Raw genomic sequence first — 25997 nt, forward strand, 5'->3', positions numbered from 1 at the left:
AAAAATTATCTAGCATCAAACAAGATAAAATTCACAATGTCTGGCATCCAATCAAAAATTACCAGGCATGCAAAGAAGCAGGAAAAATACAACACATAATGCTGAGAAAAATAAATTAATCACAACTCACCGAGAACTAATACATACGTTAGAATTAGCAGATGAGGACATTAAAACATTTGTGTCCCATACGTTCAAGATAAAAAAGGAAAAAAGGAAAAAAATGAACATGCTAAGAAGAGACATGAGAGGTGTGAAAAAGACCCACATTAAATTCTAGAGATGAAAACTATAATCTGAGATTTAAAAAACACATACACACCCACTGGATTGGATTAATGGCAGACTAGACGTTGCAGGGAAAAAAAGGTAAGTACATTTGATGTTACCATATAGAAGCTATCCAAAAAGAAACAGAGAGAGGGAGGGAAAAAGACCTAAAAGAACAGTGAGCCTTGAAAATGACATAGAATGGCTGGTTAGGATCTGCTAGATATCTGCGATAACAAGTTTTCAAAAGTAGTATGTAAAGAATCTAACTCTTGGCCATCTTGAGTGGAAGGCAAAGCAGAGAGGAAGATGACTATGCTCAATATACCATATTTGGTATACTTGCCATGGGTTGCCAATCCCTAAGATTTCATTGTCACCTTCCACTTCTCTTTCTCTGTCATGCTCTTTCCCCAGTTGCGGGAGTCATGCCCTTCTTCCTTCCTGTCTGACTTCCCAGGAGGCTAGAGCTCCTATGCCATTTACCGTCATACACACAGGTTTCCACCTCCACTAGAACATCTATACTACAAGAATTTCCCGTGTCCCTCAAATGGTTTATTCCAAAATCTTCCCAATCTTCTAGCTATGTAAAGCATGTATTTCCCAAACTACATGTGTGTTAAGTATTAACTGATTTAAATAATAAGCATTAGGTTATAAGTGACTACCCAATTTAACTCTCCCATTCAACATTTCAAAAGAGGACACCATCAATGAATTAGCAAGTTAAAAATCATTAATTAACTCAAAAGAATATTTGCCGGATGCTAACACTGGTGATATAGTCCCAATCCTGAAAGAAACTGTAGTCTGATGGAAAAAAACAGAAATACACTCGCAATTACAGTACTGTATAAGCTATAAGAACAATGCATATAGAATGCTACTGAAGCACAGAGGGACAACTCTGTGAGATAGAAAGATTTCTGAAGTAGGTGAAGTCTAAGCTGAATCTTTAAAGACAAATTAATCACGTGGGAGAAAAATGCATTCTGGCCCAAAGTAATAAATAATAGTCATGTGTCACTTGATGACAGGGATATGTTCTGAGAAATGTGTCCTTAAGCAAGTGTGTCTTTGTGTGAACATCACACAGTGTACTTACACAAATTTAGATGGTATTGCCTACTACACGACTAGACTATATGGCATAGCCTATTGCTCCTAGGCCACAAATTTGTAGAGCATGTGACTATACTGAATACTGTAGGCAAGTATAACCCAAACCTAAGTATGTGTGTATCTCAATATAGAAAAGGGACAGTGAAAATAGAGTATTATAATCTTATGGAACCATTATTGTGTAGGCAGTCTGTCACTGACCCAAATGTTGTTATATAGCTGATAACATGAAAAATGTATTTTTTTTAAAATATGAAAATGTATACAAAAAGCAAGAAGGTATAAAATACAGCATATAGATGGAGAAAGGAAGTAAAGAAGAAGAATCTTCGTATTTTCTGGGGCTGGGGATATAAGAGAGCAAATCAGGGGATTCATTCTATTGTAATAGGGATCCATGATGACCTGCCAGAACCACTCAAAACTGTCTCTCTGTCATGAAGCTATACGGGAAAACTTTACCTACGCTATAAAGGAAATTGCGAGGTCCTGTATCCCTCTAAGTCAGGGATCAGCAAACTATAGCTTGTGGTTCAAAGCCAGCCCTCCACCTACTTTTATATAACCTGCAACTTAAGCATGCTTTTACGTTTTTAAATAGTTAAAAGAGGCTAGGCGCAGCAGCTCACGCCTGTAATCCCAGCACTTTGGGAGGCCGAGGTGGGCGGATCACAAGGTCAGGAGATTGAGACCATCCTGGTTAACATGGTGAAATCCTGTCTCTCCTAAAAATACAAAAAATTAGCCAGCCATGGTGGCGGGCACCTGTAGTCCCAGACACTCAGGAGGCTGAGGCAGAATGGCGTGAACCCGGGAGGCGGAACTTGCAGTGAGCCGAGATCGCACCACTGCACTCCAGCCTGGAGGATAGTGTGAGACTGTCTCAAAAATAAAAATAAAAATAAAGTTGAAAGAATCATATTTTGTGACACATAAACATTACATGGAATTTAAATTTCAGTGTCCATAAATAGTTTTACTGGAACACAGCTATAACTAACCATTCATTTACTTACCATCTATAGCTTCTTCAGTGCTTCATCAGCAAAGCTGGGTAGTTGTGATAGAAACAACACGGCTTGCAAAGCCGAAATTGTTTACTATCTGGCCCTTTACAGAAAAAGTTCATGGATCTTTGCTCTAAGTTAAGAGTCTTTTCAAAACCCAATCTCCTTCACTTAAGTCCCAGTTTGTCTCTTCCAAACTTCTTACAAGGAATCATAATTAACATTAGGAAAAAAGAATACAGTTGTATCATTTGTGGACATAAAAGCATTCATTTATAATATCGTAAAATAATCACTGACTTCCATTACTCAGTGACAGTAACCTTTGAGGGATCAGGGCAAGACTCAGAGATTAAAAGACAGGTAGATTCCTGCCAATCAGCTGAGAGCATGCTTTATAGTGGACAGAAAAACAATATTCTATTTATTCTTTTTAGGAGTTCAAGGTATTATCCCTTCATTTTTGGAACTGTAAATTGCCAACACTACTAGATGTTCAATGCGCTATACAAACTGACTAAAGCCAGTTGTACGCAATGGCTCATGCCTGTAATCCCAGCACTTTGGGAGGTCAAGGCGGGTGGATCACCTGAGGTCAGGAGTTCAAGATCAGTCTGGCCAACATGGTGAAACCCTAACTCTACCAAAAAATACAAAAATTAGCTGGGCATGGTGACGCACGCCTGTAGTCCTAGCTACTTGGGAGGCTGAGGCAGGATAATCACCTGAACTCAGTAGGCAGAGGTTGCAGTGAGCCAAGATCATGCCACTACATTCTAGCCTGGGCTAAAGAGTGAGACCCTGTCTCAAAAACAACACAAAAAAGAAACTGACTAAAGCCAAACATGTTATCATAAAACAACATTTATAACAAAGATATGATACTTAATACTCATAACTGTAAAATGATGTTTGCCAAATGCTGGGAAGGAGGCAGGGGATGGAGAGAGATTGGTTACTGGGTACAAAAACACAGTTAGAATAAATAAGTTCTTGGCCAGGCGCGGTGGCTCACACCTGTAATCCCAGCACTCTAGGAGGCAGAGGTGGGCAGATCACTTGAGGTCAGGAGTTCGACAGCAGCCTGGCCAACATGGTGAAATGCTGTCTCTACTAAAATTACAAAAATTAGCTAGGCGTGGTGGCGTGCACCTGCAGTCCTAGCTACTCTGGAGGCTGAGGCAGGAGAATCACTTGAACCCAGGAGGTGCAGACTGCAATGAGCCGAGATCTGAGCCAAGATCGCACCACTGCACTGTGGCCTGGGCAATAGAGTGAGACTCAGTCTCCAAAAAAAAAGAAGAAGAAAAAGAAGAGGAAGAGGAAGTGGAAGCGGAAGTTGAAGTTCTAATATTCGACACACAGTGACTATAGTTAACAATAATTTATTATGTATTTCAAAATAGCTAGAAGGGGAGATGTGAAATATTCTCTATACAAAGAAATGATAAATATCTGAGGTGATGGGTATCCTAATTACTGATTTGATCATTACACATTGTATGCATGTATAAAATATCATAAGTACTCCATAAATATGTATAATTATGTACCAATAAAACTTAAAAAGTAATCATAATTGATATTTTTACTTAGCAATTAGACATAAATGATAAATCATCCATATAAATTAATGCAATTAGTCCAGGACAGTCAGTAAACATTTTGGAAACCGTATGTTTTCATATCTATGAGAAATAATTCAAGGAAGTAGGAAAAATAAGCAAGGCAACAGAAGATTAAAGGGAACATTCAGCAGTATCTTCAAATATTTGGATTTTATGTAGAAGACATGAAACCACTCAATGTAACTCCAGATGAGAAATCGAGAAGGAATGAGAAGACAATAATGAAAACAGATTTCAGCTCATAAAGAACACTTTTCTACTTTTCATGGCCAACAATGGAACTATTTATCTTATGAGGCTCACAGTATAATGGAAGAGCATGTGAATTTGGGACTAAATAGATCTCCAGTTTGAAACCTATCTCTCTCTGTTTCCAGAGTCACCAGGTTGCCTGACCTCTAGAATCTCAAAGTCTCATGCAAAAAATGGGAAAAACCTCACCTACCTCAAAGATGACTGACCAGTGATACATAATGTGAATAGTTATGTTTGTAACTGTGCTATGTATGTAAAATTGACTGGCACAGAGTAGGTAAGCAAAACCAAAAACTTATTTTAATAACAGTCATTATTAGTGGTGGTTAAGAACAGAAATGCTGGAGCCAAACTCCTTGGGTTTCCTAATTTCTACAACATGGACATTAACAGTACTGCTGAGTAGGTAGATAAGGCTGCTGAGTGGAATAAATGTCCTAAAATATGTAAAGCACTTAAGACAGTGCTTAATGCACAGTATGTACTCTGCATTATTATTTAGTATTATTATTAGACAATATTAATATTTTTATCATAAAATAATATATACTTTATTACATATTATAATAATGAAGCCATTTTATTCAACAATGAATTCCGTTACTGCAAGTGTTTTATCAAAGTCTTAAGTCAGGGATGGAAATTTCAGAAATGAATCAGAGTCTCAACTAAATTAATTTATTCACACATTCAACAAATATTTACTGAATACCCAATACCTACAAGGGGTAGCATACAGTGGCTAAGAATACCAATTTCTAAGCCAGTCTGTCTAGATATCATTCCCCACAAGATCTCTTAGCAGCTGTCTGAACTTGGGCAAGTTACTTAACCATCATATGCCTAGTTTCCTCTTTTGTACAATGGAGATAACACAGGGTTACTGAGAGGACTCAATGAGTTAATGAGGGTAAAGTGCTTAGAACAGTATCTGATATTAATGCATCATCAGCAGATATAAAGATTAGCTATTTTTATTATGACTATGTGCCGGGCACTGTTCTACACACTGGGAATACAACAGACTGCTGACGAGGATCCTGATCTCAGGGAGCTTCTGTTCAGGGTTGGGGAGGAGACAGACAACAAACACATAACAATCAATGATAAGAACTAAAATCAGTGACAAGTGAAGAAAAAGCAGAATGAAGGTAGGAGTGACGAGGGAGTGCTGGTGTAAGCTAGGAAAGTTAAGGGAAAGGTCTCCCTTGAGAAGAAATATTCGAGAGTAGAACAAACCACATGGGTACCAGTGGGAAGAGCATTTTGGGCACGCAGCAAAGCAGAAGGGTCCTAAGAAGGAGGGTCTCAGGTATGTTAAGAGAACAGCAAAGAGGCCAGGGTCATTAGAATGAAATACAGCAAGAAAAGGATGGCAGGAGATGAGGCTGGAGAGACAGCCAGATTTCTGATCATGCAGGGTCACAGGATTTTATTCAGAGACTGAAGGGGAGCAACTGCAAGGTATAAACACAGGAATGACAAAATCAGACTTGCATTTTAAATGACTCACTCTGGCAATGACCTCTAATGAATTAGTTTCCTGAATTTAATCATTCTAATAGTAATAGAGAAACATGTAAGAGTCTGGGAAATAGACACAATACATCGTGATGGCAGAATGCAGCATTTCTGACTGCCTAGAAGAGGCTGAACACTGGAGCCCGCTAAGAAGGGTGCTACAATCAAAAGAGCAAAATATTTACTGCAGGGGAGCCTTCTATTCGTGCCTGGCAGATTTCACATACAAAATGTTGGGAGGAAACGTTCAAAAAAGATTTGACAGTGGTTTGGAAATGTTGAAAACAAAGAGTGAGGAATTATGACTTCAGAAGGGAACGTGTGGGATACCAATAATGTCAGATCCCAGAGAGGAACGGTATACCAGAAGGAGACCAGGGTGGGTAAAGGGTGCTGTAGCATCTAGTATGACTGGTTCCCAGAAACTATCTGTCTATTATAAACAGATGTCCAAGAAACAATCCCTAGGTAAGGAATTCCATGATGAAAAGTTCAAATTTGAGAGAGATAAAATTGTTTGCATATGGCAATCTGTGTAGATCAGAGTTTGGAATTTCTCAGGGGAGAATAGAAAACTGGAGGAACAAAACCAGGAATTTGAGCTTACGCCTTATCACTGAGAGGAATGAGGAATGTCATTACCGTTCAATATGAAGATGTCTTCTGTAGCAATACAAATTTAAGTAGTAGGTTGTCAAATATTAAGCTTACCTAGACCCAACTGCAAAACTAAGGAGAAAGATAAAGGGAAAAAAAGAGAAAAGGGGCAAAAAAAGAAAGAAAAAAGTGTGTGTGATTAGGGGGTGACTAAGACGGAAAAAACAATTTAATGAGTCAAGAGTGCTTGGATTTCATCATAGCTTCATTTATGAAATTCTGGGTATCTTTTCAAGAAAGTTAAGTAATTTTTAGAAAAGCGATACTTTTCAAGAGACAATCTTGGCCTCGGCGAGGAAATGGTTATAACTAAAGATATGGAGCAATGTAGAAGAATTCAGAAAGAAACCAAATCTCTGGAAAAAGTGAGGCTTTTTTTTCATTGTAAAGGAACATAAATTTAGTCTCCAACCCACAATCCTCGCCTATCCTCCAACTCCCCAAATCCTGCAAAGCCCATAGAAAGTGGATAGTGTGCCAAAACAAACAGTGTGGCTGCAGCTGCGTGGATGAAGGGTGGGATGAGGTTCGAGTGGCAAGGGAGCATGACTGGCAGGCAACCGAATGGAATCACTTTAAAGCAGTACCACAAAATGGAGACTAAATGCTGTGAGGACCTCCAGAATTCAGAGAAAATGGGATATGCTTAGCAAAATCACAGAATAGATTCTCTACTCCAATTCCTTTCAAAAACCAGACAGACAAAAACAGGAAAAGAGAAAATGAAACAAAGCAAAACATACCTGCTCTCTTATCTGTCTTTAATTAAAGCATAAAATACCCTCCCTCTTCTCTTCTCCCAACCACCCAGGAACAGAAGAGCAAACTGGCAGCAGCTCAGGTGAAAGACTTCAGCCTTCCAGCTACAAAGAGGGGAGATAGCAGACAATGGAACTGGTGATTCATTACAAAAGAATACACTCCAGAGCGGCCTGCTGCCACATGGACTCACTGCACTATTTAAAGGAACAGCAACCCCCTTTCCAACCTCCCTTATTCCTAACACCTTCCCTCCTCTTGGTCCTGATGGAAAACAGATTTTGAAGAAAATGCCAGCAAAGCACTGAGCTGTCCAAGAAAGGGAGGGCTTTGTGTTCCACAGAAACTGGCAGTCTTATACCACAGTAGAGTACAAAAATTTTCTTTCACATCCATACTGTAAAATCCTTTCCTCTCTGCCTAGTCCACTTGCCCTTTCAACAATAGACAGTATAACTGAGTTTGAGTTTGGCTAAACATTTATTTTTTACTAATTAGTGTTGAAGTCATTTGCAATTTTGTTTTTCGAATTTTACACATAGTACAAGAATGATTTATCTTTCCTTCATATTCTACGTTGCTATTTTCATAAATATGAGATGCAATAATCTGGTCATTATGCCCAAAAATAAGAGATCTCAGTGAAATACTCCTACAACATATACATGAACAGCCGATAAAATTAATGTTTTATGTATCACATAAGCATGTCTATCTGCTATATTAGAATTTTGTGATTAAATTGCCATTTGCTTTTTAGCAGAGCACTGACTACTTACTATAAACGACAGAGCAGTTTTAATTAAAACAAAAACAGGCCCTATAAAAGTAGTAATAAAGTGCATATGTAGTAATAAAGTGCATACACTGTGCAAATACTGACAAGGATCTAATATGGTATGATGAAAAAGTCATCCACTGAAAGCCCTTTTCCGACAACTGAGCAATGGAAACTGGGGACTATAGAAATGGTATCATCTGAAGATGCAAAGAACCTAGGTAGCAAAACAGTGAAAACATATCCAAACATCTCTCTTACGTTGTAATAAACCATTTAACTTTGATAACCCAGCCGTAACCATCAGTATAGACATTCTATATTGAGAAAGCTTATGTGACAGGTCATTACCAAATGTTGGGATTGGATGTCTGGCTCAAACACAAACATACACACACACACATGCAGGCACAACACAACACAACACAACCACAGGACAAATGAAAGATTTGGCCCAGCTGGTTATTTCCTATGAATTTTTCCCCCTAGATTACTAACAACTATGTACATTACATTAACACAGAAGGTATATACAACAAAACAAATAGGCTGGAATACTGAAAATTCTCAAATTTGATATTCTATCCTCTCCAGTTGTATAATTTCAGGATGGGCAAAAACTCATAACTTTTCTTCAATATTTAGCACATCCTGATAAAACATGGTGATTTTATTATAAGAATTATTAGGCACCCCAGAATCTCTCTTTCCAGTTTCCATTTATTTCTTCTACTTCTTTCCTAAAATTATGGCTTCTTTAAATACTAATTATTACAACCACAATATTAAGTGTGCATAAGCATGTGCACTCTAACTTCATGCTCACACACACTACACTTACCAGCTCCTCTAGAAACTAAGGTGAAACGTTCCATGAGGCAAAACTCATTATACAAATTTCCATTTTAGATAATTCTTTCACTGGTTTAAAAAATACATAATGAAAAGTCAAGGCATTGAAAATCCTTCAGTAATTGCTAAGAAAGAAGAGAGCTGTTACCCTCTAATATTGCCAGTTAATAAAAATTGAATGAGGGCGCTAAGGTCAAGCAAGTATCATCTCCCAAGCAACAAAGAGAATCCAGAAACAGGATTTCTCTTTTATGTAAAATTTTTTAAAAAATATAAAGCAGTATTTCAAAAGAGGTAATTAGACTGATGATGAGGGGATAAGACATGGAAGAGAAATATTTCAAAAGCTTCTCTGCTTTTCCAAAAGAGGAAGGAGTTTGTTGAAATTTTCTAAACTCAGATTTGGTGAAAAATTACTTTGAAAAGATACATTTGAAACTTCTCTTTCCACCAGGTCACAATGGGAAAATCTCCCTACAGGTTTCCCTCCTTCCAAACAGCACTGCAGGGCATTATATAACTAAACAGGATTCCAGCTCCTAAAATGATGCCTCTATCCTGATAGCTAGCTGGTTCTCTCGCCCTCCGGTGGTGACTGGGAGAGGAAGAGAAGAGAGAATACAAAAAAAAAGGGCAACCTCCTTAAAAGGAAAGCACTGTCCAGTGATGAAATTTCCCCACAGAGCATAGAAACCTGGAGTGAAACTGATCTTAAGTCTGAGACTAAAGGACTTGAATGTTCTATAGTGTAAATGATTTCTCATGGATAAATCAGAGCCTCATCATTTCCTCTCAACCTATACATAAAGGAAAAAGGGTAATAGGGCATACAGAAGGATGCTAACAAGAAAAATTGCCTTGCCAGGGAGAACTGTGGAAGAGCATTCACCTTTCCATTTGTCAGGAATGACTTGCTAAAATGCAGATGAGATATTGCCTGGTATAACCAAAGAGAGGCAGGGAGAAAGAGGGGAAAAGGAGGAGGAGAGAAAGGGGGATTGAGGGGGTTGGGGGAGAGAGTGAGGAGGAGTGGGAGAGAGAGAAGAGAGAAGAACGAGAGGGGAGAGAGAGGGAGGAGAGATATCTTCCATTTCCTACTCTCTCTCCTTCAAATGTATTTTAAAGCCTGTGTGATTGTGATTTATACATTCAGATTTGTTCTCCTGTCAAGGAGGGCTCTACCTGCCTCTGTTACACCTGAATGCTCCTACTGAAAATCTTTTCCAGTAACAAAGCCATGAAAATGAAACATTCTTTCCTAACCTTCATTTTTAATAAGCAGTTTAGAGTAACAGCAAAACTACAATTCCATAGCCAATCCTGAGAAACCAAAGTGAATAAGGAATCAGATTTCCCTACAACACAAATTCTTCTGAAATTCTTAAAAGGAATCCTGCTCCCCTCTTTTTGGCAGTCTACAAGAATCTCTTCCTACCTCTGCAGTCTTTCTCTCCCTCCCTCTTCTCAGAACCAAGACAAAGAGGTAGACAAATCCCCACAGGGTCTTTCCTGAGCTACAGCTGCACAGTACAGGAAACAGGAATCTGCTATGGAGTTGAGGGAGGGGGAAGAAAGGATACGGATACATAACACACACATAAGCGGACTCAACAGACACAGACTTTTCAGCTAATAACAATACATCTGGGCTGTTCTAAGAAGACAATAATAATTAAAACTCTTCTGACTATACTCCACCCTCAAACCTTTATTTAGATCCCAGAGAGGAGAAAAGAAACATACCGAGGAAGCACAAATCTTACCTGAGTTACCATTTTCTTTTTCTCCATAAACCAAACGGATAGATGATAAACCTTTCAAAGCAGCCGTGCTGGGGCACACCTCCACAGCTTTCTTTCCACCCCCCTCCCCCCCCAGTCTAGCTATTTAAGGGTGGGTAATTGATCTCCCTTTATACCGTTTTCCTTCCTTTTTCTTTCTAATGTTTCTTCCTTTCTTTTCTCTTCCTCTCTGGCAGTCTCTCCCCCTCCTTCTTTCTCCAGCTCCCTCCCATATCTCAGGCAGATGGCTGAAGGAAGCCCCACCCCTGAATGCCTAAGGTAATTAATCAGAGTAGAGCCCCACCTCTTCCTCCTCCCCCCACCCCCTCCCAGCAGGCTGACATCTCCCAACTCCAGAAGCAGGCCTGCTGGAGAATGGCAGTTTGGTGTGCGCTGTGCGCACGCGTGTGTGCGTGTGTGCGTGTGTGTGCGTGTGTGTGTGTGTGTGTGTGTGTGAGAGAGAGAGAAGGGGGGAGGAGGGAGGGAGGGAGAAAGAGGGAGGGGCAAGCGCCATGTGCTGGCATATTTTAAGGATGCGATGATGGAATTAATTATATAGCACTGGAAGCTTTCATAGCAGCTTACTATAGTTAATACAGATTTAAGAGATTCCAGCCACGAATGTCTAATAAATAAGAAATGAAACAAAAGTATTTTTAATATTAATAAAACATTTTTACTGATGTACAGTTTATAGATGCAGTGGATTTAATGAGAAAGATGTGAAGACGTGAGGAGCTATTACATGACCACTAACTAGAAGGTTTTTCAAGGAACAGGAATATTCAAGAACTTGCTTGTCCTAGAAGACCAAAACAGCCTAGTGAGAGCAAAGGACTAAAAGAGAGGAGAGAGGTAAAGAGAGTTAATTTAAATGATTTTTATCCTACTACAAAAAAACCTGGAGACTCTGAAAAAGGTATCTACAACTATGACTACTTAAGAAACTTAAGGTATACACAAAGGTGCATGCAAATTTCCTTATGGCTTCCAGCTTCAATAAAAATTTTGGTTAACTGAAAATTCACCCTTTGTTTCCTCCAGCCTTCTATGTTTCAGCCTTTATTGAAAAAGATAAATCCTTTCTTAAATATACCCTGGAAATTTTTGTCATTATTGTAAATAGTAATTGTTACAGAGTGCTGTAGATACAGGTTTAGGAGAATATTGACAATAAGAGTTTCTTTAAAGTTCCCTTATTAAAATAATATAATTAAAAATGCATCAAAGATGTGGTTCAGTCCAGAAGTTGGTCTAATTCTGCCCTTTACTAGTGATCTTGGAAAAATCTTTAACCTCTGCATATAAACTTCATAATTTTCCTATTTTATATTATAAAACATTCAAATAAAGCAATTTATAAGTTTATCAGTTGTCTCATAAAATTAAGATTTTCTAATTTTTTACAGCATTCTAATAAATAGGAGCTCATCCTAAAGGATTTATGAGATATTTTAGTTATGCTATGTATTTTTAGTATATACTTTCTAAAAGACTATCCAAAGGTTAAAAAGATTAATTCCAAAATTAAGCTTCCCGTTTTTAATTTTTATCTATTTTTATTTTTTACAAGCCCACAGCTAACATCCAAGCTCTCCATTTAAAAAATAAACATCTACAGAAATCTAAATTCAAAATAGCAAATCACACTGAGAATACATAGTTTTTTTGCTGTCTCCATAAGGATTGTTTGGCAACATGCAGGACCAGGCTTTTAAAAATGTTCTCTATTGGCCAGGCACAGTGTCTCACACCTGTAATGCCAGCACTTTGGGAGGTTAAGGCTGGCGGATTTCTTGAGCCCAGAAGCTCGAGACCAGCCAAGGCAACATGGCAAAACCCTGTCTCTATTGTGAATTACATTTTTAAAATTTTTAAATTAAAAAAAATGTGTTATATAACACCGTTGGCTGGCACACTGCCAATACAACATCATTACACCCACTCCTAAATTAATAAGCATTTTAACAATTCTGAAAGGAACACAGGAAATACAAGACCATCTGTGGAACCTGGAGAAACTGATGTAACATAGTATGTCAGGCTCTATTCTGTGCATTTTACAGATATCTGTATACTTGTAGTATAATCCATAGTAATAATTTTTTTTTTTTTTTTGAGACGGAGTCTCACTCTGTCGCCCAGGCTGGAGTGCAGTGGCGCCATCTTGGCTCACTGCAAGCTCCGCCTCCTGGGTTCCCACCGTTCTCCTGCCTCAGCCTCCCGAGTAGCTGGGACCACATGCGCCGCCACCCCGGCTAGTTTTTTGTATTTTTTAGTAGAGACGGGGTTTCACCGGGTTAGCCAGGATGGTCTCGATCTCCTGACCTCGTGATCCGCCCGTCTCGGCCTCCCAAAGTGCCGGGATTACAGGCTTGAGCCACCGTGCCCGGCATAGTAATAATTTTAAAAAGAATGAGATCTTCAAATATTAAGAAAAATGCTGGGTAAAGTAATACAGATAAGTATTAGGCCTGTTCTTATTTAACACTTTTTAGAAGTGACCTGGAACACAGAATATATAGTACTCTCTGAATTTGCAACTGAAAAGCCCATCAGAAGGAGATAAAAAGCAGTCAAATTTTCTTAAAGACAAAGTGAGTAAGCAGAAAATGGGCAGGTGAGTTTCACTGGAAGCAAGAGCAACCCAGTGTATTTTTGGAAAAAATCTTGAATCATACTAATGGGATAATTGTGTTTTCAGGTTTAATAATTGGAATAAACCACGGAATCACTGTATATCATTCTCTGCATCCTCTGGTTTATTACACTATTCTTCACAGAAAGCCTGGGGCACCAAGAAGATAGAATCCCACCCCCCCACCCCACCCTCACACCTATCCTTAGAAAAGCAGCAGCTACCTTGACGCTTAGGTGTGACTGCAGCCTCTATACATCTTGGCCCCAAGGAGTTTTTTTTGTTTTGTTTTTAAAATGAGGGGTCCCCACATGCAAAAAGTCTAAGACTAAGATAAAAGTTTCCTCGGGCCAGGGATTCATGCTACTTTTCTACATTTAGAACCAATATTTCCCAATGCAAATAGGCTTAAAAATTTATTACAAGAAAGAATTGGTACAAGCTTAAAAAAAAAAGTTACAATGATTTTTGTAAACTCACTGAATGACAGACTCATAGTGAGGTCTGACTGGCACAATGATATTTTGAAGTGTGTCCCTGGCATTATAGAGGACAATTTGCTCCCTGGTGTCCAAGAGAGAGAAGAGCAATTGAGCAGCCTGGGTCTGACCCAGCAAAACTGGAGTCCCCTGGTGGCTGAATGTGTCCGGTAATGTACCAAGGAGAAAATCATTTTAGGACATTGCCTGTATGTGTGTTTGGGAGGAGAGAGACAGGCAGGGGCTGGGAAGCTTTGGAACAGGGTGGGCACAATGAGATGTCAGCTAATGAAGGAGGCCTACATAGACCAATCCCCAGCTTCCAGCACAGTGTCTGGAACCTGGTAAGTACTCAAGAAATAGTTATTAAATAAACAAATGAAGGAAAGAGGCACTTCTCCTTATAGTCTCAACTCTGATTGTTTCCTCAGTGTTTCATCCAATCTCCAGAACCCCAGCTTCCTTTCCTCCATATTACTCAATTGAAATTTACCTGATTAAAGTCACCGAAGACCTCCAGATGATGGCCAAATTCAATGGACATTTTATGTCTTCTTTGATTCGTCTGTGGTATTTGGTATTCCCTTTGGGAAACTCTCACTCTTAACTTAAAATGATACTTTCTTGACTTTCCTCTTTCCCTGTTCACCCGCTTCTCCATCTTACTCTTCTTCCTCTACCATCCTCTCAACTGTTATTATTACTTGCAAGGTGTCATCCTCAGATCTCTTTTTACTGCACACCAGAGGTTCTTAACCCAAAGTGCATGGTTCCTAACATGGGCAGCCCAGTGGAAATTTTTCTTCTTTGCATTTCCATGCAGAGAGGATCTGTAGTATTTATCAGATTCTCAAAAGGGTCTGAACCTCCAAGAAGTTAACAGTGCTGACCACACTTGCTCCAGGTGTTCCAACTCATTCTGTCACTTCAGTTACCAAGAATTTACCCTGACGGCTCCCACATTTCTATTTTTCAGCCCATACATCTCTTCTGAACACCATGTTTCTGTTCTTCCCTTGAATATGGCCAACTATATGGGTAATTCATCCTTCAAGGCTTACTTCAGAAATCCCCTACTCCAGAAAGCCTTTCCTGACCCTACCTGTTCCCACATCTGGTTTAGGTACCCCTTATCTGTGAGCATACTCTACCTTAGCACTTAATCCATGGTACATAACTGTTGGAGTTACTGTTCTGCATAACTATGACTAGAATATGAGCAGTCTGAGGGTAGAAATCATGTTTTATACTACATCCCCAGTTCTTAACCCAGTATCTGAATACACACTAAATGAATGTTTGTTGAAATAAAATAGTAATGCCTTGATTTCTATTACTCTAGCCATTTATTTATTCACACATGGATATATCAAAATGAAGAGCACCTATGTAGTTACCAAAATATTATAAAAGCATTCTTTCTTCCAAGAGCGTACTTGGAAATATCTTCAAATTTATACATTTACTTCACTTTTTTGTTTTGAGACAGAGTCTCGCTCTGTTGCCCAGGCTGGAGTGCCGTGGCACAATCTCAGTTCACTGCAACCTCCACCTCCCAGGTTCAAGTGATTCTCCTGTCTCAGCCTCCCAAGTAGCTGGGATTACAGGCACACACCACCATGCCCAGCAGTTTTTTGTTTTTTGTTTTTTTGCATTTTTAGTAGAAATGATGTTTCACCATGTTGGCCAGGCTGGTCTTGAAGTCCTGACCTCAGGTGATCTACCCGTCTTGGCCTCCCAAAGTGCTGGGATTACAGGTGTGAGCCACCACGCCTGGCCTTACTTCAGTTTTATCTTCAGTATCTTTCAGAAATCTGAAGCTGAAAGGAAGATGCACAAAAAGAGTGGGAGAAAGGCTTTATTTTCAATTTTATTAGGTTAGTTCAGATTCTAGACAAAATAATACCCACTCATTAAAAAAAAAAAAACAACTTTAGTTGTTCTTGTCATACAGAAGTGACTCAACTTCCCTACCTTCCACCCACATCCCAGTACTGCTATAAAAGCAGATCTAAGAGTCCCTGTCTAGAAGGCAGGGCTTGCTCCAACTTTCCCAGGCTGCCTCTGACACCCAAGTGAAAGGCAACATTAAAGGGAGAGCATTTCCTGCAATAATAAAAACTTGTTGGTATAAAGGCTCTTCACAGCACGCCCCCAGACAATAACCCTAACTAAGTGTAAATAACAATTTACACCTAACAGATATTAAATACCTTTCCAGAAGCACCTCTAATACAATACCACTTTAATATCCTTTGCCCCAACATTCCCCTTAACATAAATGAAGTCGAATTACAGCTAACTCTATTATTTCCCTAACTTTATTTCTCTAGGCAGAGTTCAGTTATATAGAACCCATTCACCATTCCAAAAAAAAAAGTGAGCATGAAATTTGAAATCAACTGCTTTACATCTTACAGGCTTATAAAAAACAATTCTCATTTATTTCCTGTCCCCCAAAGTCAAACCTTTAGCACAAAACCACAAATAACATAAATTAAGACATCCGTGAGGCCAGGCAAATCAAAAAATTTAATTCACAAATTACTATATGTATTTGCGTAACTTATTCATATCGTTAAGAAATCCCAAACCCCAGATAACTAGAGTCATACAAACAACTGAAAGTATGTGTACACTGTACACATCCCTGTGAGAGATTAAGGAAAAGGTTCTTAAACAAATACGAAAACGGATGGGATGTAAACAAATTTATCAATAACTGGGTTGTCAAGAAGTTAATTCATGATTAATCTGTGAAAACTGAAGAGTGCTGTTTATCCAACAACATGCCATGAATATGCCATGCCTCTATTACTTAGTTACAGGAAACTCTGTTGTCTTGTTCACCACTAATGTCCCTGTGCCTGGCATAGTATCTGGCACACAGTAGGTACTCAAAAAACAGCTGGTACACAATAAACTAATTCAGAATGAGAAAATAAATTCAATTTATATAAATTATATAAACTTGCATATGTTAATAAAATTACATAAACTATGTAAGTATAAACTATACTTGTATATGTTAATATAATTACATAAACTATATAAGTATAAACTTGCATATGTTAATTACATAAACTATATAAGTATAAATTATGTAAGCTAATACAATTACATAACTATGTAAGTATAAACTATATAAGTTAATATAATTACATAAACTATATAAGTATAAATTATATAAATAAATTTATATAATGTGTGTGTGTGTGTACTGTTAAACACCAAGGTCAACTTTCCATGAAGAAATGGAGAGCCTAATATACTCTATAGGATTTTGCAGACCTGAGCATACCTCAGTATCAAAAGTGTCCTTTAGGCTGGGCATAGCGGCTCACGCCTGTAATCCCAGCACTTTGGGAGGCCGAGGAGGTGGATCACCTGAGGGTGGGAGTTCAAGACCAGCCTGACCAACATGGTGAAACCCTGTCTCTACTAAAAATCCAAAAAAAAAAAAAAAAAAAAAATTTAGCTGGGTGTGATGATGCCCGCCTGTAATCCCAGCTACTCGGGAGGCTGAGGCAGGAGAATTGTTTGAACCCGGGAGGCAGAGGTTGCAGTGAGACGAGAAAACGCCACTGCACTCCAGCCTGGGTGACAAGAAAGAAACTCCATTTCAAAAGAAAAAGTGTCCTTTAGATAGGTAAATTTCTGTCTCATTCTTCTAGATGCCTAATATCCTTAAGCTGTCCTTCCCTACCCTAAACCCTCAAATCAGGAAATTCAGCTATACCTCCAATAATTTAAGACCCTGTTTCCTCTTCCTCCAACTGCCCCGTTCGCCACTTGGATGACAGGTTAAGGAAAACAGCCTAAGGAAAACCTGTGATAAAAGACAATACCCTTAACTTGCACCAAGTTACATTTTAACCATCTGATCACAGGCAGTAAATGTTTAATCCGAAAGAGTGTCTGTAAGAATAATTTCAGGAACAGTTTCTTAAATAGATTTGTCTGCGCAGGGAGACTACATTCATCGTCCCTTAAATCACAAGCAAGCCCGTATCTCCTTACTCTGCCTGATTTTAAACTAATTTGGCCAGACTAGGTTCTACAAAAATTATAACTAATACCATAATCATTTTCAATGGCACACTCTTAAAATAGGCATGATTTTAACAATAAGAGCAATGAAAGGTCAAGTACCTAAAATACTTTCGAACCTTCTGTTGAAGAGAACTCACTTTGTTTCATTAACTCAAAACTAGCAATTCTAGAAATAACTTAATTAAAAATAGATGTAAAACCTTTCATTAAAAGAAATACTGTTCAATCATGTCCTCCATAAAGTCCAACTGCATAACGAATTAGTATGAAACTGCAAGCATTATGCAATGTAAAGCCTGAATTTAACTAAGCATAAGAATATATAACAGAAGCTAAAAAGAACATTTTATAACCGTAGTTAAGAGTTTGGGTAGTAACCAACCATCTACTACTCATTTATAAATGCACTGAAAAAAAAACTTTACTTTAAAAAAGTAATAAATAAGATTGTAAAATAGCTTTGGATCCTTCAATTTAAAATTGTTTTTTTAATCCCATTAGCTTTCCTATGTGGTGGAATGGAGAGTAAACCCTTACATTTTAACATCCCATTACCTCCATTTCTAAAGGACCTAATTTCAGATAGAATAAACCTACTAAATGGAGTAAAGCCAGGAAAGTGTAGTTTCAAATACTGTGCACTACATTTATCAGTACTAAATATTAATAACCAAAAAAAAATTGGGGGTGGAAAATTCATCTTTTATGAATATTGATTAGAATTTTGCTGCAAAAGACTTTCATCAATTTCTGAACAGGAACTCTTTAATCCACCCCAAAACTGGGAGGGGTAGATGGTCAATTTCCTTCCTCAATAAATTCAATTACATACTGTAATTATTTTTTCATATATCTCCAATACTTCAATTCACTTGGGAAACATTTTTACTTTTTCAACTTTTTCCTGAAAGAATTGGACTTACGTTAGAGTTACTATAATTCCCAGACTTTGCTAGTTGTGGGTCAGAGATTTACTGTTCACAGACGTTTCTCATTGAAAGCACATTAATATTTACTTGTAAAAAGATTTCTAATCTAGTCTCATAACACTTCCAGCCTTAAGCTGTTACAAAGACCAAGCTATTGTTTATGTCAGTAGAGATATAGTTCATAGATAAGCGAAATGCACACATATATCAAAACCTCATTATGGTAAGTATAAAATACTCTTAATTTGAATAATCCAAAATAACAGAAAGTTATATCATTAATATAAAACATATAATATAGATCAATGTATTAGAATATAGTTAAAGAGAAGCATAATCACAGCCACTGCCATATGATTGCACTACTGATAGCTTTCGACTTGAATGAAAGCTGTGAGTTTACTCCAGAGAGCTTATTCAACAGGCCCAATCCAAAATAGCTTGGGCCTTTAAGCCCAAAATACCTAATAAGATGTACTAGTTAGTCCATTATTTCTTTTAACTCTATGCATTCCCGTCCAACCTGCAACTTAGGTGCTAATTATTAGATAAATGGCCATTTGAAAGAAAAAAACAATTAAAGGAACATGAAAACACAAATAAACTAAAACAAACTGACAGACCAAGTAGTATCTTTAATTCAGAATTAATTGTATTAACTGTTTTTCTTTTCTTATTCTAGGTTTCTATTACAATATTTCAAAAAATCATGATAGCTGAGAGGTCATCCGGCCCAACTCCTTCATTTTAAATACAACAAAACTAAAGTCAAGAAAAATTGAAGTTATTTGAGCACGAACATGGTGGTGTTTAACACTATTGCTGGAACCAGAATCCAGGACTCCTAACTTCAATTTTTCTTACTGTAAGATATTCAGAAATACGCTTGGTAATGACCTAACATTTTCCGATTCTAGACTGCAACAAGTTAACAAATAAGATGTCACTAATCCCATCACAAAACAGTCTAAAACGTTAGACTAAAAATAGTCTTCGTGGGGAAAGATGCCCTCTACTTTATATATTACCTTTCTGGAAAATACAACAACATTTGGAAACTGCCATCTGTGCCTCTTATCTGCTCAAAACAAAGCCTAAAGTTTATTATAATATGCTGATTTTCTTATGTTACATTTATATTGTTCAGCCCACCCGGTTCAAAACACACACACACACACACACACACACACACACACACACACACACAGAATCTCTCCAAAGTTTCAGAACTTCTAGGGGTGAATGCCAACCACCTTTGTCTGGCCACCAATACTATAAATTCAATCCTCTTATTACAGTAAATTAGCAAAAAGCATTGGGAAAGCTAGGCCCTCAATGGTACCCGGTCAAAAGACAGAAAGCCTGTAGGCATTTCACTCCACCGTAAAACTTCACATCAATCAAACAGTATCTAGAAATTATAACCCTTTGCTTACCTGGATAACAGGATATTGATAATCCATACAATATACACCATACATAGCAAATGGGAAAAAATCTTCAGATAAGGACAGTACAAAAGGCGTCTAAGTTTTTGCCTTGTTTGAGCTGGCTGTCCTGTCCAAAGGAACTAGGTAGCACCAAAAAAATCCTTCGCTGACCTCCAGTCTATGCAGATAGGTATGCTGGCTCAGCTGATGAAGTCGGAGCTTGGTTGAGACCAGGCCTCCACCCCAATAGAATGTGACAATACACAGAAGAGATGTTCAGAAAAAAGCAGAAAGCTTTGAGTTACTAGTTACAGACTGAAAACTACACTGGAGATTTGCTGTTACTGTCGGTTTTTAAATTGACAACTCAACCAGAAACTCAAGAGGCAGAGAATGACAGCCAGGGAAGGGAACACAGGTTCCTCACACTGGCACACAAACACGGTAGGAAGTCTAAGGTATCCAAGAGCCAAAATAATATATATGTTCCGGGCTTTAAGTGCGTCAGAGAATACTCCCAATCCAGGACACGGAAAGGCAGATGGGACTGGTATTACTACTCTATTCTTTCTTGGGCAGGGGGGCATGTACCCGTGTGCACGCATGCGCATTCTCTCTCTCTCATACACACACACACACACACACACACACACACACACACACACACACACCCTTCTCACTGTCTCCAGCAGAGACAGGTGTTAGGATTAACAGTATAAAACCTTTCTGCTACAGAAAGGAATGGGAGAAAAAAGTCACACTGATACATGCAGTAAAGGGATCCCTTTCACGACACTGTATGTTTTTGTATCATTTAACACCTCCCTCGCTGTGCTTTAACAGAGGCTAGGACAGCTGGCAGGATCAGCACTAGAAAAGAAGAAAGTGGCCCCAACTCTGAGGCAACATGAGTCCACTGGAGGCCTCCAGATATGCAGGGTGCACTTGCTCAGCTGTTCCAGTCAAACTTGGAAGGATTAACTCCGGCTGTCTGCAAAAAGGTGGGGGTGGAAAGGTCTTTTCAGAAAAGCCAGTTGCTTTTCTCCTTTTAGGGTGCTGCTATACCCACCCTACCATTATATACAAACACACATGTGCACACATATTTCTCTAACAGATATTAAAAGCAGTAACAAACATGGACAGGTGTTAGGTTTGTCTGACAAAGCACAATAGGTTAAAGAGTTGGCCTTCAGAGCCTAAATGGCCCACCTAAAATCAGATAACTGCTAAGTAATTCTTAGAAAAAGGACATAGAGTGAGCAGACAGTGAAAATAAATGTTTACTAAAAGACAAACCAGTTACAACTATTGATCCCATGAAATCTTCTATTTGGGACAAGCATTCAAAAGTTCAAAATGGTAAATAATTCTAAATAAGTTTCAGGGGCTACGATGCCCCTAATCTTGGTGAGCCAGTAATATTGTAACATGCTTCTGGATGATTAAACCATGAGGATTAAACGCAACTGTGAGGGCATCTGTGAGAATTTAAGTATTACCATGCCATCCACACCCCCCGCCCCATCAGTGTAATTCTTCTCCTTTTATGGTCAATGTAATTTATTTTAGGATTGTTCAGAAGAAACAGATTTTTAAAAGTCAAAATGGCTTTAGCACATTTTGATGGTATTCTTGGTTAAACATTTACCTGAACTCAGTTCTAACAGATTAGGAGGACCACTATACTCGATTATCTTCAATTTGCTGGTATTGATTCTATGTGCATTACACATGAAGAATAAGAATAAATCTATTCAGTACAATTAATAAAACATTCATTGCACATCTATTGCATACAAAATATTGTACTAAGCCCTGGAGAAATGAACACAGTTCTGCTGCCAATGAATTTACAGTTTATGGGAGAAATAGATAAGGACATAGGCCAAGCCAAAAAGCAAAATAATGGTACAGCACAAAACTAAATATTGTAAGCAACTTCTCATACACAGAAAAACGTTTTTTAAAAAGTTACTCTTGGCTGGGCAGGATGGCTCACACCTGTAATCCCAACAATTTGGGAGGCTGGCTGAGGCAGGTGGATCACTTGAGGTCAGGAGTTCGAGACCAGCCTGGCTAACATGGCAAAACCCTGTCTCTATTAAAAATACAAAAATTAGCTGGGCCTGGTGGCATGCACCCTGTAATCCCAGCTACTTGGGAGGCTGAGGCAGGAGAACTGCTTGAACCCAGGAGGCGGAGGCTCACCACTGCAGCCAAGATCATACCATTGAACTCCAGCCTGGGCAACAGAGCAAGACTTCATCTCAAAAATATATATGTGTGTGTGTGTGTGTGTGTGTGTGTGTGTGTGTGTGTGTGTTGCTCTTAATAAAGTTTTACAGTCTCTCTCACCATCAGAACTATGAAACCCTACTTTGACAATTCTTAACAGAGATTATCAAAGCCTTGTAACGTTTCAGATGTGCTTTGCCACACCTTAAGGGATTGTAATATACAGTCAGCCCTTCTTATCCTTGGGTTACACATCTGTGAATTCAACCAACTGCAAACAAAATATTTGTGAAAAGCAATTAAAAAAACCAATGCTGTACAATAACAAAAATGTAATACAAAGTTTAAAGACAATAGTTATAATAATTATTTACATAGCATTTACATTATTTTAGAAATTACAATTTAGAGATAATTTAAAGTCTACAAGAGGATGAACATAGGTTATAGGCAAATATGACACCATTTTATATAAGAAACCTGAGCATCTGCAAATGTATCTGCAGGGGCATGAGAGGGTGTATCCTGGAACCAATCTCCCATAGATATGAGAGGACGATATATTCTAACGGTCTCCTGTATAGGTATTACAATGGTAACTAAGAAATAACAAAAAACTGGGTGCAGCAGCATATGCCTGTAGTCCCAGCTACTAGGGAGGATCACTTGGGCCAGGAGTTCAAGTCTAGCCTGGGCAACATAGTGGTACCTTTCAAAAAAGAAAGAAAAGAAAAGAAAAGGAAAGGAAAGTAAGGAAAGAAAAAGAAAAAAAAGAAAGAAAAGAAAGAGAATGTTTCTGCAATAAAATCTTATGCTAAATTTCCTCTTCTCATCAAATGAAATAATTATTAATCTTTCTCCTTCCCTGTACACTTGTCATTTCATATATAGCAGTATAGCAGGATGGGCCACACATACACTTATAAATTAGTATCTTAAATCACTATTAAATCTCCTAAGATTCTTCTTGATATGAAGACTGGAAAATGATGATATGTCTTATACATCATAAAAGGCTGTAATAATGAACTATGGCTGACTAACTTAAACGTCAAGAGTTAACCCAGTTCAATATTTGGTGACTTAATTATAGATGACATTTCCAGATGCTCTTGTGTTTAAGATGTAATTCAAAGCCAAAACAACTGACATAATTTAAGCATGAAAGTGATCCCCAAATGTTATTGAAGGCCTAGTCAATTTCCAGAGAGAGATTTAAATTCTTCTAGACTATACATACAAGGTGAAAAGATATGACTGATGCACTATTCAAGGAAAAAAATTGCTGGGCACAGTGGCTCACGCCTGTAATCCCAGCACTTTGGAAGGCCATGGCGAGCCGATCACCTAAGGTCAGGAGTTCGAGACCAGCCTGGTCAACATGGCGAAACTCCATCTCTACTAAAAATACAAAAATTAGCCGGGCGTGGTGGTGGCCCCCTGTAATCTCAGCTACTCAGGAGGCTCAGGTGGCAGAATCACCTAAACCTGGGAGGCTGAGGTTGCAGTGAGCTGAGATCATACCACTGCACTCCAGCCTGGGCAACAAAGTAAGCCTCTGTCTCAAAAAAAAAAAAAAAAAAAGAAAGAAAACAAAATTATGTTGTTTAATAATCTGTTATAGTTCCATATTTGTAAACAAAATTATATAGGGATATGCATGCATGTATCTATGTATACATCAACAAATTATGTCTGTAATTAGACTTTGAAAAGTGGTGCTCCAAATAAAATGAAAAAACTAAAACATTTACGTGTGTAATTAGTTAAGCTTTAAGTCACATGTAAGTTAGACATGTATGTATATGTATACACATATATGCAATGTATTGGTTGACATACACACCAATATATGCCATATGTATACACATTATATATACACACACCATTATATGCCATACATATACATATATACACACACATGTGTGTTTGTGTATGTGTGTTGTGTGTAGGCATTAAGACAAAACTAGTACCTCCAGAGGGTGGAATGGGGAGGTGGCCGGTTTTCACTTACTAATTTAGAGATAAATTTCCAATCGTTCATATACATTTAAATTAGCATTAACTGCTCCTATAATTTGTTAAGTTTAAAGGAACCAAAACAGATTTTACTTTTAATACAAGTACTTTAAAAATTATTAATATTCTTTTGGTCTCTAATTTATATGACTAGGCCAAGCACAGTGGCTCACGCCTGTAATCTCAGCACTTCGGAAGGCTGAGGCAGGTGGATCACCTGAGGTCAGGAGTTCAAGACCAGACTGACCAATGTGGTGAAACCCCTTCTCTGTTAAAAATACAAAAACTTAGCCAGGCATGGTGGTGCATGACTGTAATCCCAGCTACCTGGGAGGCTGAGGTGGGAGAATTGCATGAATCTGAGAGGCGGAGGTTGCAGTGAGCCGAGATTGCGCCACTGTACTCCAGCCTGGGCAACAAGAGCAAAACTCTGTCTCAAATAATAATAATAATAATAATAATAATAATAATAATAATAATGCGACCACATTTGCTTTACCTAACATAATGTCATAACTGTAAACTCTCATTTAAGACTAGGGGATATAGGCTGGAAGCAGTGGCTCATGCCTACAATCCCAGCACTCTGGGGAGCTGAGTCAGAAGGATCACTTAAGGCCTGGAGTTTGAGACCAGCCTGGTCAACATAGTAAGACCCTGTCTATTCCCCCCTCAAAAAAAAATATTTAGCTTGGTATGGTGGCACACAGAACGTGCCTATACTCCCACCTACTTGGGAGGCTGAGGTGGAAGAATCACATAAACCCAGGAGGTCGAGGGTACAGTGAGTTCTGAGCATGCCACTGCACTCTAGCCTGTGTGACACAGCAAGACCCTGTCTCCTGGGGAAAAAAAGACTAGAGGATATAGACAATAAAGAATCTTAATCTTTAGATATATGATTAAGATATCTCACCTAGGTTCTGCTGAAATCATGCCCAGGTCTAGCTTAAATAATCAGCTCTTCGGAAAAATGTCAAAATAATTTAATATTTGAATTATAACTTTTTTTTTTTTTTTTTTTTTTGAGATGGAGTCTCGCTGTGTCGCCCAGGCTGGAGTGCAGTGGCCGGATCTCAGCTCACTGCAAGCTCTGCCTCCCGGGTTTTTACGCCATTCTCCTGCCTCAGCCTCCCGAGTAGCCGGGACTACAGGCGCCCGCCACCTCGCCCGGCTAGTTTTTTGTATTTTTTAGTAGAGACGGGGTTTCACCGTGTTAGCCAGGATGGTCTCGAACTCCTGACCTCATGATCCGCCCGTCTCGGCCTCCCAAAGTGCTGGGATTACAGGCTTGAGCCACCGCGCCCAGCCTGAATTATAACTCTTATACTTTATCTTGTCTTTTACCCATTTCTTTCTGTAAATTTTTTTTTAATTGTTGTAATTTGAAGACTAGTAACTTAGTCAAACCAAAATTTGAAATAATACTGATGGAAGAAAAAAATAATCTTTTACCTATAAGACAAAACACACTACAAAAAATCAAATTATAAACTTGAAGGGTTTCTTTCTCTTTTCTTAATATGGTCTTTCTTCAGAATAATGTAGCCTCAGTTATTAACAGAAAGAAATTCCATG

At 38.4% G+C, this 25997-nt stretch overlaps 1 protein-coding gene across 31 annotated transcripts in view; it reads right to left on the reverse strand.

Annotated features, from left to right (window-relative positions):
- LOC105464528 (RNA binding fox-1 homolog 2) overlaps nucleotides 1-25997 on the reverse strand; it is a 296663-nt gene that overhangs the window by 93481 nt on the left and 177185 nt on the right. For 3 of the 31 annotated variants that reach the window (XM_011712522.2, XM_024787573.2, XM_011712524.2), the window contains exon 1: nucleotides 10616-10888. The exons of 27 other annotated variants lie outside the window; for them this stretch is intronic. In XM_011712522.2, coding sequence (XP_011710824.1) covers nucleotides 10616-10642 — 27 coding nt within the window. In that variant the 5' untranslated portion in view covers nucleotides 10643-10888. Of the gene's footprint in view, nucleotides 1-10615; nucleotides 10889-25997 lie in introns of those variants that run through there. One more of the 31 variants, XM_071080518.1, reaches the window with a different exon arrangement.

Source organism: Macaca nemestrina, chromosome 15 (assembly GCF_043159975.1).
Source record: "Macaca nemestrina isolate mMacNem1 chromosome 15, mMacNem.hap1, whole genome shotgun sequence".
In the NCBI taxonomy this organism is placed as follows: domain Eukaryota; kingdom Metazoa; phylum Chordata; class Mammalia; order Primates; family Cercopithecidae; genus Macaca; species Macaca nemestrina.